The 16,796-nt window shown below is 34.8% G+C and overlaps 1 protein-coding gene across 2 annotated transcripts in view; it reads right to left on the bottom strand.

Annotated features, from left to right (window-relative positions):
• Positions 1-2,234: 2,234 nt before the first annotated feature.
• Positions 2,235-16,796, bottom strand: part of Galnt7 (polypeptide N-acetylgalactosaminyltransferase 7) — a 127,175-nt gene continuing 112,613 nt past the window's right edge. For both annotated transcript variants that reach the window (XM_076852364.1, XM_076852363.1), the window contains exons 8-12: positions 15,595-15,717; positions 13,515-13,733; positions 9,830-9,928; positions 8,908-9,036; positions 2,235-4,651 (exon numbers count right to left, since the gene is read on the bottom strand). In XM_076852364.1, coding sequence (XP_076708479.1) covers positions 4,514-4,651; positions 8,908-9,036; positions 9,830-9,928; positions 13,515-13,733; positions 15,595-15,717 — 708 coding nt within the window. In that variant the 3' untranslated portion in view covers positions 2,235-4,513. The remainder of the gene's footprint in view (positions 4,652-8,907; positions 9,037-9,829; positions 9,929-13,514; positions 13,734-15,594; positions 15,718-16,796) is intronic.

Genomic DNA, 16,796 nt, shown 5'->3' with positions numbered 1-16,796 from the left:
TTCTACTATTTAGTTTTGAGCCCACCATGGTGGCACACACCTGTAATCCTAAAGACTCAAGAGGTTAAAGCAAGCGAATAACGAGTTTAAGGCCAGCCTCAGCAACTTAGACCCTGCCTCAAAGAAGTAAAAAGGACTGGGGATGTAGCTCAATAGATTCCATTCCCAGTACAAAAAAAAAGTTTTGATTTAATCTTAAATTAATCTAAATTCATTTGGAGTATGATTACCCATACTTAAAAAGATTTTTTTTTTTTTTTTTTTTTTGCACTGAGGATTGAACCCAGGGTACTTTGCCACCGAGCTACATTCTCGGACCTTTAAAAAAGATTATTATTTTGAGGCAGCAGAGTTGAGGCTGGCTTTGAACTTAAGAACTTCCTGCCTCAGACTTACTTCAGAGTTGTTGGGATTACTTGTGAGCACTGCTGAGCCCATCTTATTTACCCATATTAAAATCCCAAGTCAAATTTCATTTAAAGATAATTTAAAGGGCACAGTATCTTAAGACAACTTTCAAGATGGCACTTGGTTCTATCTAAGAGTTGAATTGGACCACTGAAAACTACTTTCTGCTTATCATGTGAATGACATGAGGCTGAGACAGTAATTTCTTTTGGAAACCATCTTACCTCCAGTTTCTTTAACTTTTGAGGTTAATTTTCACTTATAAAGTAGGGGTAATGATATATGACATATGATTTTGAAACACAGGCATACACACATAGCTTTTCTAGAGGTTTGCAGTGTAGCCATCTTCTTATTCTGATTAAAGACAGATTTTAAGACTTTGAAACCAGATAATAATAGTTAACATATTACCTTGACTGTATTCCAGGAACTTTATATGAACTCATTTAATACTAATAACAGCCCTCTAAAATAGGCACTATTATTTCCCTCATTTTACAAACAAGCAAACTGTTAAATAACTCACCCAAGTATTTTGTAGTGGAACGGGATTCGAATACAAACGGTCATACTTTGGAGTCCACCCTATTAAACTATATTATACTACCATTCAGATGAGCAGACTATAATGTCATTCCATTGTAAAAATTAAGGAGCCTTCTGTCACACTTTTGTTCAGATGTACTGAACCAGGTGTAATTCACTCAGAAGTTGAAATCTACTAACCTCAACTATGAGCATTTCAAAATCTTAAAAATGAGAATTGTAGAGCAATTATTGAATCTAATTTAGAAACAGTCCTTTCTTTATTCTCCACTTGCAGGGATAGTGGTTCTCAAAATCCATTCCAATTTTGTCCATTTTCACACAGATTGATTCTAATGAATAAATTTTCTTAGTGCTTTAAATTTTTAAAAAGTGCTTTCACATGGACTGATTTTCATATTCCTAAACTATTAAATATCTGGCTCAGGTCAGGTAGCTGACATGTTTTTGAATTACATTGAATTACAGGTGAATTCTTTTCCAATTACATTTTCCCTGGAAACGAAATATATTCCTAGATTGCTATAAGAAACTATCTTATGAAGTAAGTGAGTCTCCATTTATTCCAGTCTAGTGCTGTCACTTTTCAAATTTCCTAGCCTATCCCTACAGCAGCTAAGAATTGAAAGACATCAAACAGACAAATGAGTTGGAAGGTCCCAAGTCAACAAAGCTACTTACTTGAATCTGTTAGCAGCCATGTTTTCTCTTGGGATGGCATGTTTTGCACCACACGGTCCTATGGATTATTTCTAATTTCATTCTCGTATGCTTCCCTTCTCTTTGCTTTTCTCTACTCACTTGATCTGTTTGGTTGTAAAGAATTTTGATTTAAAGACACTTTCACTTTCAATAGGCAATTATATAGTAGAATACATTACCAAGAAAGATATAGGTTACTGGGATTATACTTTATAATTGGATAGGTGACTTAAAAAATTGCCATTCACAGGTATCTAGAATTGTAAAAAGAAACCTTTATATTTGCAACATTTGGATGATTATAAAACTCGTAATACGTAAAATTTTTTTAAAAAAATTTGCTTCCTTCCTATAGACAGGTAAGCACTGAGTATTCTAAGCACATGCAGCAGAATTCTAACTCAACACTCAAGCACAAAGTCAACTAGTAACTATGGTTTGTAATATTTTAGCTATAAACAGTATATCTTGTAAATTAAACTAATTCTTTAAAATGTGTAGATTTAGAAATGATTACAAATACTGAAAAACACCATGGGTTAAAATACAATATTTTATTTTTTTCTCACCTAAAAAACAAGCAACCCAGAATTAGGATATACATAAGCTTCTCAAATTTACCCTAATAAAATTTTGAATATTTGTACAATTTCTACAGAAACATACAGTGTATCAAAATCTGCATAAATCAAATTTATAAAATGTGTAGAAATGCATAGTGATATTATCAACTTACAAAGCAAGGATATGGGAATTATTTCCAAAGCAGCCTACAGTAGAAAATAGTCATTATGGCAGCAGCTTCTGATGTTTTTCACGTTTGGTAAGGTTTCTGATTTCAATATATAGAATCATGTTCATAGAGTATCTTCTTTTAACGAATTGCACAAAAAAAAAAAAAAAACATTTAATTTACCCATAAAATTACATGCACAGTTCATGTGCCACCTTTCTTAGGCCTATGCATAGATAACAAGGTTATAATCTATTCAACATGGAAAATGGGGCCTATTTGCCAACACAAAAGTAATTAAAGTACCAATTCAATTCTCTCGGTTTCTTTTTTATAGTTGATTTTGCAATTATATAAGCATACAAATGTATTTCTTTTTAAATATCCCTAGAAATGGATGAACATTAAAATGGCTGAGCACAGATCAGTAGCAAAATACAAACTGAAAACTCAAAATTTTGAATAAAACTGTTTAGGATGTTTAACTTTTACTCTCCAAATTTAAGAACTAAGTTTGGATGAAACAACTATGTAGGCTTTTCTTTTAAACAAATGTAGGATTCTTTTCTTTTTTAGGCTTTAAAAATATTTCCCCATGGCAGTAGTTTTTTAATTCCTTTCACTGTAATGATACCATGATTACAGATCAAAAATGCTTAATTTACTTGCCATTTTCCACCTTATCACATTTTTTTAAGCACCCAACCTAGGCATTTTAATCTTTTGGGTAATAAAAGACTTTATTTAGACATCAAAACTGAATAGACTATTTGCAGTATTTGGTTCTCCTTTAGTAGGTACTGTCCTAATAAATGTTTAAACCTAAGCAAATCTTTTCACTGGAAAAATGCTAATAAAAATACACTTACTAAAAAAGAAATAAAGAAATACAAGAGAATTAATACCCGATTCAACAGAAAGTAGTTCACAATTGTTAATGAGTGGTATTCTTAGTAATTTAATTTAAAATATATATAGGGAATTTCATTTGGATGAAGATAAATGAAATATCAATTCACTCTTGGTTTCATAGGTTACACAACTTAGGATGTAATGCACAGGAGTTTTATAAGGCTTAATCTAAAAAGGGCTTAGAAATTCTTACCTCAGCCAGAATGAACCTTTGACGTGTTTATTATAGCAGTGTTTTATTATTTTGGGTATCCCCCGCCCTGCCCAAGTTTCAAAACTTAGATTTATTTATAGCTTTCTGTATCAACAGGTACCAGGGAAAAGTAAATCCTAAATGTAGGAGTACAATTTTTCTCTAGTTGGAAGATCCCTTTATTACCCTAAGAGTTGGCATGGACAGATGGCACTGAGAATGCCAGCAGGTCTGGGTGGGAGTTAATGCCACACAATTTTCAAACCCCATGTACTAAAGCCTTAAGATGTTACATATCATCATTTCTTACTCAAGCCACATAACATTCAACTTCATAGCAAATGGCAGCACACAAATTCATTTCTGAGAAGTCTAAGTATTCCTGATACAGGTGACAATTCATTCCATCATTACCATCCTATAAATTTCATCAAAAGGTCTTGAAAAATATACTGAGAAATGAAAGAGGCACTAAATGTGTTGAAATTCACCTTTCAAAAAAGCAGCATGACTGTGAAAGAAGGCCACCTTGGCTAATAACCTGTGGCAGTGCTTCAAAAAGATGTAAAATTAAATAAAGACACAAGAGGTTGATAATCACCAAGTTATATATGAAAGTCTGGTTACTACAACCTTTTTTCAAGTGTTAAAAAAAAAAAAAAAATCAAACTGCCTTTCAGACCCCTGAGTGTAATCCCAAAGAAGACGACATGCTTTTAACTCTGTTCCCACAAAACAGAGTTAAAGGCACAAATTACCAACATCATCTTAAAACAAAACAAAAAAGATGTAAACATCTACAAAGTTTAAGGTAAAAGCAGTTTTGTAAACAGTAACTGCAGATGATAATGTTATTGTAAAATCACAGTTTATCGATGTCCTTCAAACTGATCAGGAGGTTCCAGGTTTGGAGCTGTACAGAGTTAATAATAATTGTTGCAGCAGGTTTCAGGCGGTTTTCAGTCCTGTATAAATTTACTTGTCAGTAGGTAGATTATTGGTTTCTTTTATTCTTTCTAAACACTGTGGATATTATTCATTTCCCACTTTTGAGTCATTTTACTAGAGTCACAATTAGAGATGAACACTTGATGTAGGACCTCGGAGCGATCTAAGCACTTTCCTGAAGGTATGTGAGTAAATCTGTGCAGGTTCTGGAAAACACAATAAGGAAAAATTAGTTTTAAATTTGGACTCTTTTGATAGCCCTGCTATTAGCAGTCAATATCTGGCTTTCATAAGGAAATCTTTCAAGCCTACCACACCTCAAACTTTGGATTTTTCTTGATTGTCAGATTTCTAGGTCCTTTTATTGTCTGTTAAGTCTTAACATATTGCTGGTACATCAAATTCAATGTGTACAATCCTAAATTCATCATCTTTACCCTTAAGTCTACTACTTTGAGTTCCTATTCTGGGCAAAAATGACAATACCATTTTCCAGTCCTCAGGAAATACTGCACTTTTCTTCATTTGTTTGTGTTATACCAGTTATCAAGAGCTGATATTTGTAATGTTTCTGGTTTATATTTTTTCCTTCTCATCCCTACTGACTATACCTTATATTAGTTTTCATCATACATTGTAAGTTGTTTTACTATAACTCAGTGTTTCTCAAAGTGTGGTCTGCAGACTATCCAAGATTAGATCTATAAGGTGAAAACGATTTTCAGAATTCTAAGAACTCATTTACCTTTTCAATGTATTGACATTTACACCATTGGAATAAAAGCAATGGAGTAAAACCACTGGAGCCTTAGCATAAATCAAGCAATGACACCCAAATATGCTAGTAGTCATATTCTTCACTGCCATATACAGTTTAAAAAACAATCTTGGTTTTGTTTAAGAATTGCTTTGGTTAAGTGGTTAACACTTATTAATCTTATTAAATCTTGAACCTTACGTCTATTGTTCAAAACTACCCCAAGAGATGGAATGGGAAGTATGTATCAAATATTTCTACACAATGAAGTACAATGGTATTTTCTGGACAAGCACTTGTATAACTGATGTGAGGGATGAACTACCTGTTGTTTTTTTTTTTTTTTAATGAAATGTCACTGTTACTTGAAAGAATAATTCATCAACAAACTATGATTATTCAAACTTGGGTAATGGGTAGAGATTTTCTCAAAACTGAAGTGAACCTGTCACTTCAAGGAAGAAGGAAAAAAAAAAAAAAAACCTGACAGTGTCTGTTGTAATTGATAAAATTTGAGTCTGCAAGCAAAACTTGAGTTTTGGAAAACCTTTATCCATCACCATGAGAAACTGACAGCTTCACAAAAAGACCTTTTTGATGAAACCAGTAGTGGTTATATTTGTGATTTTTGGACATTGTACAATAAAATGTATTAACATTTGAAAGATTTATGTAACTTAGTAAAAATTATTTCTAAGTGAGCAATGCATGATGTTTAAAGCTCATATGGATAAAAGATTCAATCTCAAGGCCTTTCAGGGGCACTTTGTGAATGGCATCATGCCCATGGAATAAGGTGTTTGGGCACCCTAAACAATGCTCACTTTGCTAATGTGACCAGACTGAAGATGCTGGCTCCTTGTGGGCAAAGTTGAAACTGCAGAAGGCTTCAGAAAGATGGCAGCCTGACACTGAGGAAGAGTATGAACACTCCAGTGGGAATGTTGTGAATAAGAAAACATAGGAAGATCTGAAAAGATAAGGACTGTTTAGAGTACAGGATGCAGCTCAGTCTTTGGGCTTGCCCAGGCTTCCCTGAGATCTGCCTTTTCTATTTTTCTCAAGTGAATTCTCTTAAAGACTCTGCTACAAAGTCTTATGGTCTGGCATGCTTCTTGTAGAAACAGGTCATGCTGGAAGACTGCAAGGTTGTGATGTGTTGTATCTTTATATATATATAAAAATCCTGTGGGAAAATAAAATTAATCCCTTGTTTAAAAGAACGTAAGGAAGACTAATGGATTTTAATGTTTAAAACACAACAAAATTTCAGTGATATGATTTCAGATTCTACATTGTCAATAACTTTCTAACTATCAATTATTGAATTGCAGTGCAGTAACAAAGAACAGTCACAATTTTCTGAAAAGATTATTAAATTATCCCTCTCTCTCAAACTGCAAGTTTGTGTGTGTGGCAGGATTTTCCTCTTGTATGTCAACTTAACAAATTTCATTTGAATACAGAAGCAATATGAATCTAGCTGCCTTCTATAAACCAGACATTAAAGGGATTTACAAAACTCTAGACTATAATATTCTTCTATTTGCAGTGTGTATATTTTTCATTTAAAATATGGTATTTATATTACCATGTAATAAGGTGATTAGTCTTATTTTACATGACTTTAAACAAAAAATTTTACCAATTTCTCAGATTTAATTTCTAATGCTGAAAATATTATTAGTGATAATCTACCTAAACAAAAGCTGTTTAAGAGGGAGTTTCAATAATTTTGAAGATTGTAAAGAAAGTCCAGAGATCAGAAAGTTTGAGAATTGCTGCTGGAGCTGACCTTGCTCCATCAGTTCATATCTTGCAGTATTTTTCAGGATTATTTTCCTGAAAGTATCCATTGTTTCCTATTATTATCTTTCTCAAATAATCTCAATCACTCTCCAAAACTGACAAAATGAAGTTCAATGTTCTTTCTGATAGTGCATAATTTACAGATACCAAACAAAATGAGATTCTCAGAATTTCCTATATATTTTGATGGCATTCCTCTGCACATCTACCTTTCTTATTTATCTTCCATGGGAAGCTTTTTTCTTTTGGGAAGTGGGGTTTGGGGATTGAACCCAGGGTCACTTTATCACTGAGCCACAACCCCAGACCTTTCTACTTTTTTATTTTGAGAGAGGGTCTTACTAAGTTGCTTAGTCTTACTAAGTAGCTGAGGCTCGCCTTAAATTTGGAATCCTACTGCCTCAGTTTTCTGAGTCTCTAGGATTACAGGTAAGTACCACCACGCTTGGATTTCCATGGGAAGCTTTTTATATATTTCAGATCCGGTGCAATAATACTTCCTCTGTGAAAATTGTCAGAAATAATTACTTCTATTAATCTCTCCTTTGCACTCTGATGACATTTGGCTTATTTTTATTACTGAATTTTTCTTTTCTGACATTATAGCATAGTGTGTGGCTATTTTTCAAACTCTCAGACCATCTATTGTGTCATTGAACATTTAACGAAGACTTAGCAGAGTCTGATGTACAAAAGTGCATTTAATTCAGTCTCCTTTAAAATACCTAAAACAATATATATTCCATTTTTTATCCATCACTTTTTTTTTTTTAATGGTTTTGGGGAATGAGCCCAGGGCTCTGCTCTACCACTGAGCCACACTCCCTACCCCTATCCATTACTTTTTGATGGTTATTTCTGGTCTACAAGGCTTCTTCTACTATTATACTAATATTGTTCTCTCTGATCTCTACCATTTACTGCTATTCATTTTTCTTTATGAAAATAAATGCTCTGTTCTTCATGGTTTGTTATTCTTTTTCTTAACTTGTTATAAGGGAAAAGAGTAATTGACACATATTTACCACGTTTGTTAATTATCTATGAAAGATGATAACTGGGTATTATTAAGATGGGTCATAATATTATTATTACATAGCAAATAAGTGCTTACATGACAGATGGGGTATGATAACAAATATTAGATGAGTAAAGTTGAGTGTTGCCATGTTCTTTCAGTTTGAAAAAGCATTCCAAATGTTTTATTTCATAATAAATTGGTTTATTTTAGTCAAATCTAGACTGTGAAAACAATCCATAACTCACTTTGATTATTCATAATTTATGTTTGATCCTCACCTTGTCCTAGAGCATTAAACAGACACAGCTGAAACAGAAAAACTGTCCCAGAAATGTCATGTGAATAAATCCGACCTTTAATACAAGCAAATAGATACATTTATCCTGTTGTTTTTAATTAGCAAACAATGATAAGGAAGCAGAGAAGGCTCAAGTATCCTAGTTTTACTTGTTTGTATCTATCTCCACCTGCTGGATGACATGAAATACTAACCACACATTTTTTATGGTATTAATACATTTTACTTTAGTGAATGACTCATTTAGATTTTAAAAACCCAACTTTGAGCCTAGAACAATGGTGAGGATTACTTCTAAAATACTGATTTTCCTGAGTTACTGAAATTAGCAGTAGGTTTTCATGAACATCACTGTGACCTCATTATATGACAATATTATACCAGATAATAAAAGTGATGCCTCATTATAAAACAATAATTCACCCAGTACTCAGAAGAACCTGTTCAAATGATTAAATGAGAGGAAAATGCAAGTCAATTTGTATGTAGGTTTTAAGATTTATTCATCTAAATTCCATGCTAGTTGCTATTGAAAATCAAACAGCATAAAACAATATTTTAAGAGTTGAAACAATACCTTGAAGTACTGCCATTCCTTAAATTCATTTAGATTACAGTGCATAATCATAACTTTTGTTCCATCAGGCCCTTTTGCCAAACACTGGTCATATTGCATGAGCTGATTTGCTTCATTGATTCGGAAAAGCTATTAAGAAGAAAAAAAAAAAAAAGGAAACAAATAACAGAGGCAACTTCCCTACTCATATGCACTTTACAAAAAAAGAAGAAAAAAAGAGGAAGAATTGGAGGAAAGGGAGAAGAGGGAGGGAAGCAAGGAAGAAAGGAAGAAATTAAATTCCTATAATTAAGCTGAATAACTAACTTATTGTTTTATAGTTTTGTGTGTTTGGAACTGTTATTCCGCAGGCTGAAGTTGGTGAAGATCTCTGTAAACACTTAAACAATTGTGTTCTTTAGCCTCTAAAATACAGAATGGGTCATTAACACATACTTATTATGTATTATTATGTGAGAAAATGAAAAATTGTAAAGACCTGATAATATTTCATAATCTAAATAAGACATAAGAAAAATACCCAAATAAGGTAGTAAGAAAATATATTAGTAAAATACATTACTGTCAGTAATACTCTACTTTATTGAAGTGACAAGTACCTACTCAGAAAATATTTTAATCTCTTACATATAGATATCACTCCTAGATTCTGCTTGTTATATCCAAGACTGCTATTATTCCCTTACTTAAGTGAATGTTTTAACATTGTCAATTCTTTAAAGAATGTTTTATTTTATCAAAATAAAAATATTGGGCTTGGGGATGCAGCTCAGTGGTGGAGCGTTCTCCTAGTATGCATGAAACCCTAGGTTTGATCCTTGGACAGGAGAAAACAAAAATCAAACTGAAAACAAAACTAAATTCTGTGATCAATAAACATCTCTCAATGCTGACCAATGTATATGCAAAGAAGGTGATGTACCTGATTTCCTCCCATCCTGTGGCAGGGTCCAAGTTCAACAATACCTCCATTTGTTTTTCCCATGCTATCAATGCAGTAAGCAGTTTCAAAGCCTCTGATCTAAAAATATAAACAAAGGACCAAAAAGCAAGAAATGCTTTAGTTCTTTAATAAGCCCTAATATCAGAGTAAAAGATTTTCATGTTAAATATTGCAATTTGCAAGGGAAATCTGGGGTGTCTATTGCCAGGTTATTATGGCATTGTCAGTCTTTAAGTTGTTTTGAGCAAACCAGTCATCTTTGAAATTCTGATCTTGAAGTCAACACTGGGATGAGCTCAAGTAAGGGTACAGGCCTTAAAATACCACAGGGGAAAAAATAAAATGATACCATAAGTACAATTTCAGAATCATAACAATTCACACAAATGAGAAACAAAGAGAATAAAGCTACCTTACCACAGTGGCAACAGACACTGGCCCTAGGAATTTAGAGCAGAAGTGGATTTGTAAGAACTCACAGATAGCTTGGGGCACTATTTTTCCTAGTTGTCTCCAGGCCAGGAGTCTCTAGGCAAACATGGCACAGAGGCCAGGCAGTGAGGTTTTTCTCTAACTATGGATAATATAGATGAAAAGCAAACACAGATTTCCATCTCTGGAATGGAACTTTGTATCAAAATAACTACTTTTGGAAATACTATATATTTATCTCAATTATGCATCACTATAGTATTTGAATAAAAAGTTACATTGATTCATTCAGCAAATATTTACTATGTACTATGAAGAAAGAGCTTTTGAAGATACAAAGATGTGTAAGTCAGGGTCCTCCATACCCTCACAGTCTGTAAGGGGATACAGGGCTAACAGCCTGTAGGGAGAATCTGGAGGAAGCAGTCTCTCACCCTGCCTGAGGAGCTCTGAAGACTGCCCAGGAGGTATTTTTTATTATAATTATTAGTGCAACTGTACAAAATAATGGGTTTCTTTGTGATATTTTCATACATGCATATAACATACTTCAATCATATCTACCCTGTTACCCTCTTAAACTCTCCTGGGACCCTCTCCCAGTCCATCCCTAATAGTCCCCCTTCTACTTTCATGTCACAAAGACATCTTTTGAATAGACAGGGTTTTACCCTGTAATGTTCATGAAATGCTGAGAAGTGAAGTGTAAAGGGCAGAATGGGGAGAGTTGAAATGAAAATGAATTTAGAAATGAGATAGTAAAAGGAGGACAGAAAATGCTATCCATCCATTCATCCATTCACTCATCTATTCTTGCATTTACTCATTCATCAAATAGTAAGTAATACCTATTGTGTGTCAGGCATGTTGTAAGGTTTGCTACTCCAGTGAATAAAACAGACTCACATTTCTAGGGAAGGAAAGAGACTACATGCAAAAACAAAACCAAACAAAAACACCATAATAGTCAAATTATTATGTTAATTACAGATAAGTGCCATGGGGAAAAAAAGAGAAAAGAAGAGCAAGTTAAGTGGGGAAAGGGCTAGCGAACTGAGGGGTGTACTACATGGTAAGTCTCACTGAGAGGGTGACAAGTGTACAAACTTGAAGGAGGTACACAAGTTAAGACAAGTCTGCAGATGTTTAAAAGAAAGCAGTGTGGGCAGAGGGAACAACAAAGGCAGGAGTACGTCTGGAGGAAGCCTGAGGACCAGCAAGGCCAATGGGACTGGAGTGGAGTGGAGAGCGCAGAGCAGGTGAGGCGAGAGAAATAGGGCAAGAGGTGCAGGTCTTGGCCATCAATGAGGAGGTTGGTTGCCTTTGCCTGAGAGAATGTTGTTTTCCAACAGAGGGGAGACAGGACTTGACTTGCATTTCAAAAGGCTCACCCTGAGTTCTTGCAGTTTAGAACAGGCTCTAGGAGGTCCAAAAATTTAGTATTGGTCAGAGATGATGGTGACTTAGACCAAATTAAGAAAGGATCACATTCTGGAACTGGATGTGAAGTGTACGAGGATTCAAAGAAGAGTTTAAAGTTTTTGGCTTGAGCAATCAATCAGCAGAGATGGGGTGGGGAAGGAGAGATGGAGTTCAATTTTAAGTATATTGAGTTTGGAATGTCTGCTAGACATTCAAGTGGAGACATCAAGTACACAGTTGAATATACTTGTCTGGGTCCTAGGAGAGAGATTTGAGTTGAAGATGCATATCTGAGAATCATCAACAGAATGATAGTGCTAAAGCCATGAGACTAGATAAGATTAGTACAATTCATTCCTCTCACAGAGAAGAAATTCTGAGAGATTAAAAGATAGCCCAAATGTGGTCTGAACTCCCAAAAGCTTATGCTTCACTTGGGAGTCAAACACAATTTGCTGTAACTGGAGAGATGAAATAAGAGTACAGGAGAGAGAGAGGTGTGGTAGGAGGAGGTATTGAAATGAACTACCAATAAAATAGTTCAATTTCCTCATAGACACCCTTATTTCTACTCTACATTTCCAAGCAGGGTGATTAAAAATAAACTATGAATCAGATCATATTAGCTTTTTGTTTAAAATCCTCCCTGGCTTCTCACCACTCTTGGGATGAAGGCCTTCCTTCTCACATGCCTACCACTTCTGTCTCATTTAATCTCCTCTTTTCTGCTTACCAAACATGCAAAGCATTTCCTGACTTGGAACCTTGGAACTCAACATTTTCTTTACCTGTAACACTCTCCCCTGGCTCTCTGATGTGCTTGCTCTTTTAACATTCAGATCTCAAGATTAATTGTACTTCCTCAGAAAGGCCTTCCTCACCCTGTCCCCCAACTCCTCCTGACAGCCTCCCAGGTTTATTTCCTTTTGTAGCTCTCACCACCTCTCTCAATTATCTTTGTTTTTTGTTTTCCTATTTTGTTTTGGTGTCTCTATCCACAAGTTCCCTGAAGGGAAGGGCCTTGCTTGTCTGGTTTTCTGTCTCGAAGAATGACTGACACACAGTAGGCCCTCAACCAATATTTGCCAAATGCATAAATAAGCATGGGCACATAGACTTGAAAGTTCACAATACTTTTAAGGTAACTGTGAGGTAGCAGTATAAGGTACTTGGGTGAGTACAATCAGAAATGAGGTTAAAAAGACAAGTCTGAAGAAACAGAAATGACAACAAGCATTAATGTCTTTGGTTGATTTTAATAGCTTTTAATTATCATTATTAATTTATTTGACAAGCACTGTTTAAGTGCCCATTATATACTGGGTCCCTGCATTAGTTTATTATAGCACACTGGGGGTGGAAGTCCTGAAGTACTTAAGAATGGCTGGGGGATAGGCAATTTTGGGTGTTGGGAGAACCCATGGAAAGATCACAGAGCTAAGCCTTTCTGATGAAGTGGGTAAGAATAAGAAATTATTCTCAGTATTCATCATCTCTAAGTTGGGAAAAATAAGATAACAGTCAAGAAAGGGAATTGAAGTGAGGGACAGGGAAGTGGCAGGAGATGGAGAAGAAGAGGCACAGTGTTCCAGGCAGGGCAGCCTCACGTGCAGAGGCTGGGAAGAGACATCTCAGGGTAGCTATGGGTGTTGACTGGTAAGCTGGTAGATGTTTCCAGTCAGTTTTTAGCCAAACTTTCCCCTCCAAATTCTTTTCTTTAACTCACACATTTTCATCTCTCTTTGCCTTTTTCCCAAATGCAGACCCCAAATACACATACTTTGTGATCTGAATATTGGTTGATACTTACTTCTCCCCAGTCAACATTTTTGGGTGGCAAAGGGTAGTGTGAGGTGATGTCATAAGCTATTTCTTCCATGAACCATTTGAAGCTTTTGCAGTTGTGATCTTCTCGAAATTTTTTCAGCTCAGATATATCCCCATATGGTAATGCCTTTGATTCAGGACGACTAGCATAGAAGTAGTCTTTATACTCATCCCACCAAACCTCTACCACTCTAACATAATTCTGTGAAAAAGAAAATTAATATCATTTTGAAAACTGAAAATAATTGTAATGGAATAAATAGCCCATCTTAGATACATGAAGTATGATCAACATATAACAACCTCATTTCTATAGAACCTGGCATTTAATTTAACCAAAGAATTCAAGTGAGCTGATGAGTCCAATATGTCATTTGCCAAGATAAAAAATGTCACGTATGTTTAACAAAAAACTGAGGTACATAGAATATACTATCCCTGAATTGAAGATCATTTATTTTAAGTCAATGTATTCTCTCCTGGCGAGAGAGGAAGAAAATGAAACCCAGAGGATTCCTGAGAATTTGGCTGAGCACTGGTACTCCTTCTCCCAGAACAATCTCTTTCTGTTGAACCACACAACTGGTATGCATAGGGAAAAATCTCATTTTAGAAACCATCATGAAAAAATAGCTCTGTTTGATAAAACACATTTAAAAAATTTTTTTAGATATTGATGAACCTTTGTTTTATTCATTTATTAAATGTGGTGCTGAGAATCAAACCCAGTGCCTCACACATGCTAGGCAAGTGCTCTACCACTGAGCCACAACTCCCGCCCCTGATAAAAATGTGTTTTATTTTTATTTTTTTAACAATCAGAACTGAATCATTTTACCATAGTCCCAAATTAAGGAAAAACAATTATAAAGCAATAAAATGGTAAGGAAAAGCAACTATGAAAAAAAATAAGTTGATGTTGTAATGTTACTTCCTCAGATTGAGTAATAAGCTGACGTTGTCTTAACTTCTAAGGTTTTATATAGAAAGAATGAATGTTTGCATTTATATATATGAAATGACATTTACTCGTTCTATCCCTTGATTTTCTGTACTATACGTCAGCAAATTTTCTCTATAAAGGGTCAGATAGTAAGTATCTTTGTCTCTGTGGGCCAAATAATCTCTGTGGCAACTACTCAATTCTGCTAGTATAGGGTGAAAGTAGTCAGATGATATGTAAATAAATTAGTGGGACTGAACTCCAACACAACTTTATAAATGGGTTATATTTGGTCTCTGGACCACAGTTGCTAACTTCTGTTTTACATCAGGAGTAGTACCTAGTGTTCATTTGAGAATTATTCATAACAGTCAAGACATGAAATCAATCTAAGTGTCCATCAACTGATAAAAGGATAAAGAAAGTGTGACATATACAATGGAATATTCAGCCTTTAAAACTAAGGAAATCATGTCAACTGCAACAACATGGAGATCATTATATTAAGTGAAATAAACCAGGCACAGAGAGACAAATACTGCATGATTTCACTCTATGTGGAGTAAAAAAATGTGAAATAGAGTGGCTATCAAGGCTGAAATAGAAATAGAGTGGCTATCAAGTCTGAGGTAGGTAGAAAAATTGGGGAGATGTTGGACAAAAGACACAAAATTTCAGTTTGACAGGAGGAATAAGTTCAAGAAATCTATTGTATATTATGGTTACTGTAGTTGATAACAATATACTGTACACATGAAAATCAATTTTAAGTGTTCTCACCACAAAAAAGTGATAAATATGCTATGTAATGAACGTTAAATAGCTTGATTTATTCAATGCACAATGTTTATGAGTAAAAACATTAAGTTCTACAGCATAAATATATACACTTTTTACTTGTCAATTAAAAAAGAATGGGGTACAGTGAATAATCTTACAGAATAATAAGATTTCATGAGAGTAAGCCTAACCTAAGTTAAAGGTGAGAACCAGGATGATTGTTTAAGAGGTGTACCCCATATTTAATGGGATGACATTTGTTAATTGACTATAATAGCATGTGGTCTGTAAATGTTAGTTCTCTATCCTATCCTATCCTATCCTTCTCTCGTTTACTCACCTTTAGAGTTGGAGAAGACCCAACATAAAGGGGTGGAGGATTTCCTTGCCAGCCCTCAAGACGGTAGATGTGTCCAACACGAGAACAAGGGACAAACAATAATTTGCCGCCACATTGCCATATCTATCAAGAGACAACACATGTTGTTTATAATGCAAAGATGCATTATAATTAAAAATTTGTCTTCTAAGTATAAATCTTAAATCTAAATTCGATACAATGTCCACAAAGAATTCATAAGCTGAACAAATCCTAAAATAATTGATCATTTAAAAAACTTATAATAACAAGGAAGGCAATGGGAATATAACAAAAAAAACTGCTAAGGGGGTCTCTTCCTGTATGCTTGCAGTCCTTAGAGACTTTTCCTCAATATAACCTTGCAAAACAATGCACATTCTTCATTCCTAATATCATCTGTGTTTTCAATGCTAACATATTTCCTACAAGGGTGATTATTATAATAACCTAACTGACATCTTCACCTTCATTCTCTCTCTACTTAACTCTATCCTTATTTATAGCAAGAGATTACTGTGGATGAAGGGCAGCTTTGGGTCATGTTATTCCTTTGCTTAGTATCTTTGATGGTTCTCCATTGCTTATAAAGTTAGGTAAGAATCTCTTAACTCAGCATTAAAGACTCTTTAATATGGCCCTAACCTCTTGCCCACTTTATTTTCTTACATGTCTTTATTCATGCTGCCTGCTTCTGCCAAACTGCCCTTCACTGTTTCCTGACTGTGCTCTTCGTGTCCATACATTTGTACCTTCTCCCAATCTATCTGCTCAGGTCTCCCTCTTCCCTCCTCGCTTGTTCTCTGCTCAGTTCTCTGATATCATTTGCATCTTTCTAGTTCTGCCTCAAATTCTACCTCCAGCACAATGTGATTTATGAATAACACCAAGTGAATGCCATTCCTCCTTTTAATGTATTAGAAATTAAAATTAGCTGTAAATTCTTTGAGAACAAGGACCAGTTTACTCTTATTTCTCACAGTGCTAAAGCACAGGACAGTTAAGACAAGAGGTAATGAATACCTGTTTAACTCAAACTGTGATATAGTTTTCTCTCTCTTTTGGAAATTGGGGATAGGAGTGGGTGTTGAGGTAGGGGTTGGAGCGCGGAAGGTATTAGTGCTCAGGGACTGCCTCAACAACAGGGGAGGTGCTGCAGGAAGACAGTTCCAATGTCAGTCTGA

This window comes from Callospermophilus lateralis, chromosome 4, assembly GCF_048772815.1.
Source record: "Callospermophilus lateralis isolate mCalLat2 chromosome 4, mCalLat2.hap1, whole genome shotgun sequence".
Lineage (NCBI taxonomy): Eukaryota > Metazoa > Chordata > Mammalia > Rodentia > Sciuridae > Callospermophilus > Callospermophilus lateralis.
The sequence above is the reverse complement of the archived record's forward strand: the minus strand, read 5'-3'. Positions and strand labels throughout refer to the sequence as shown.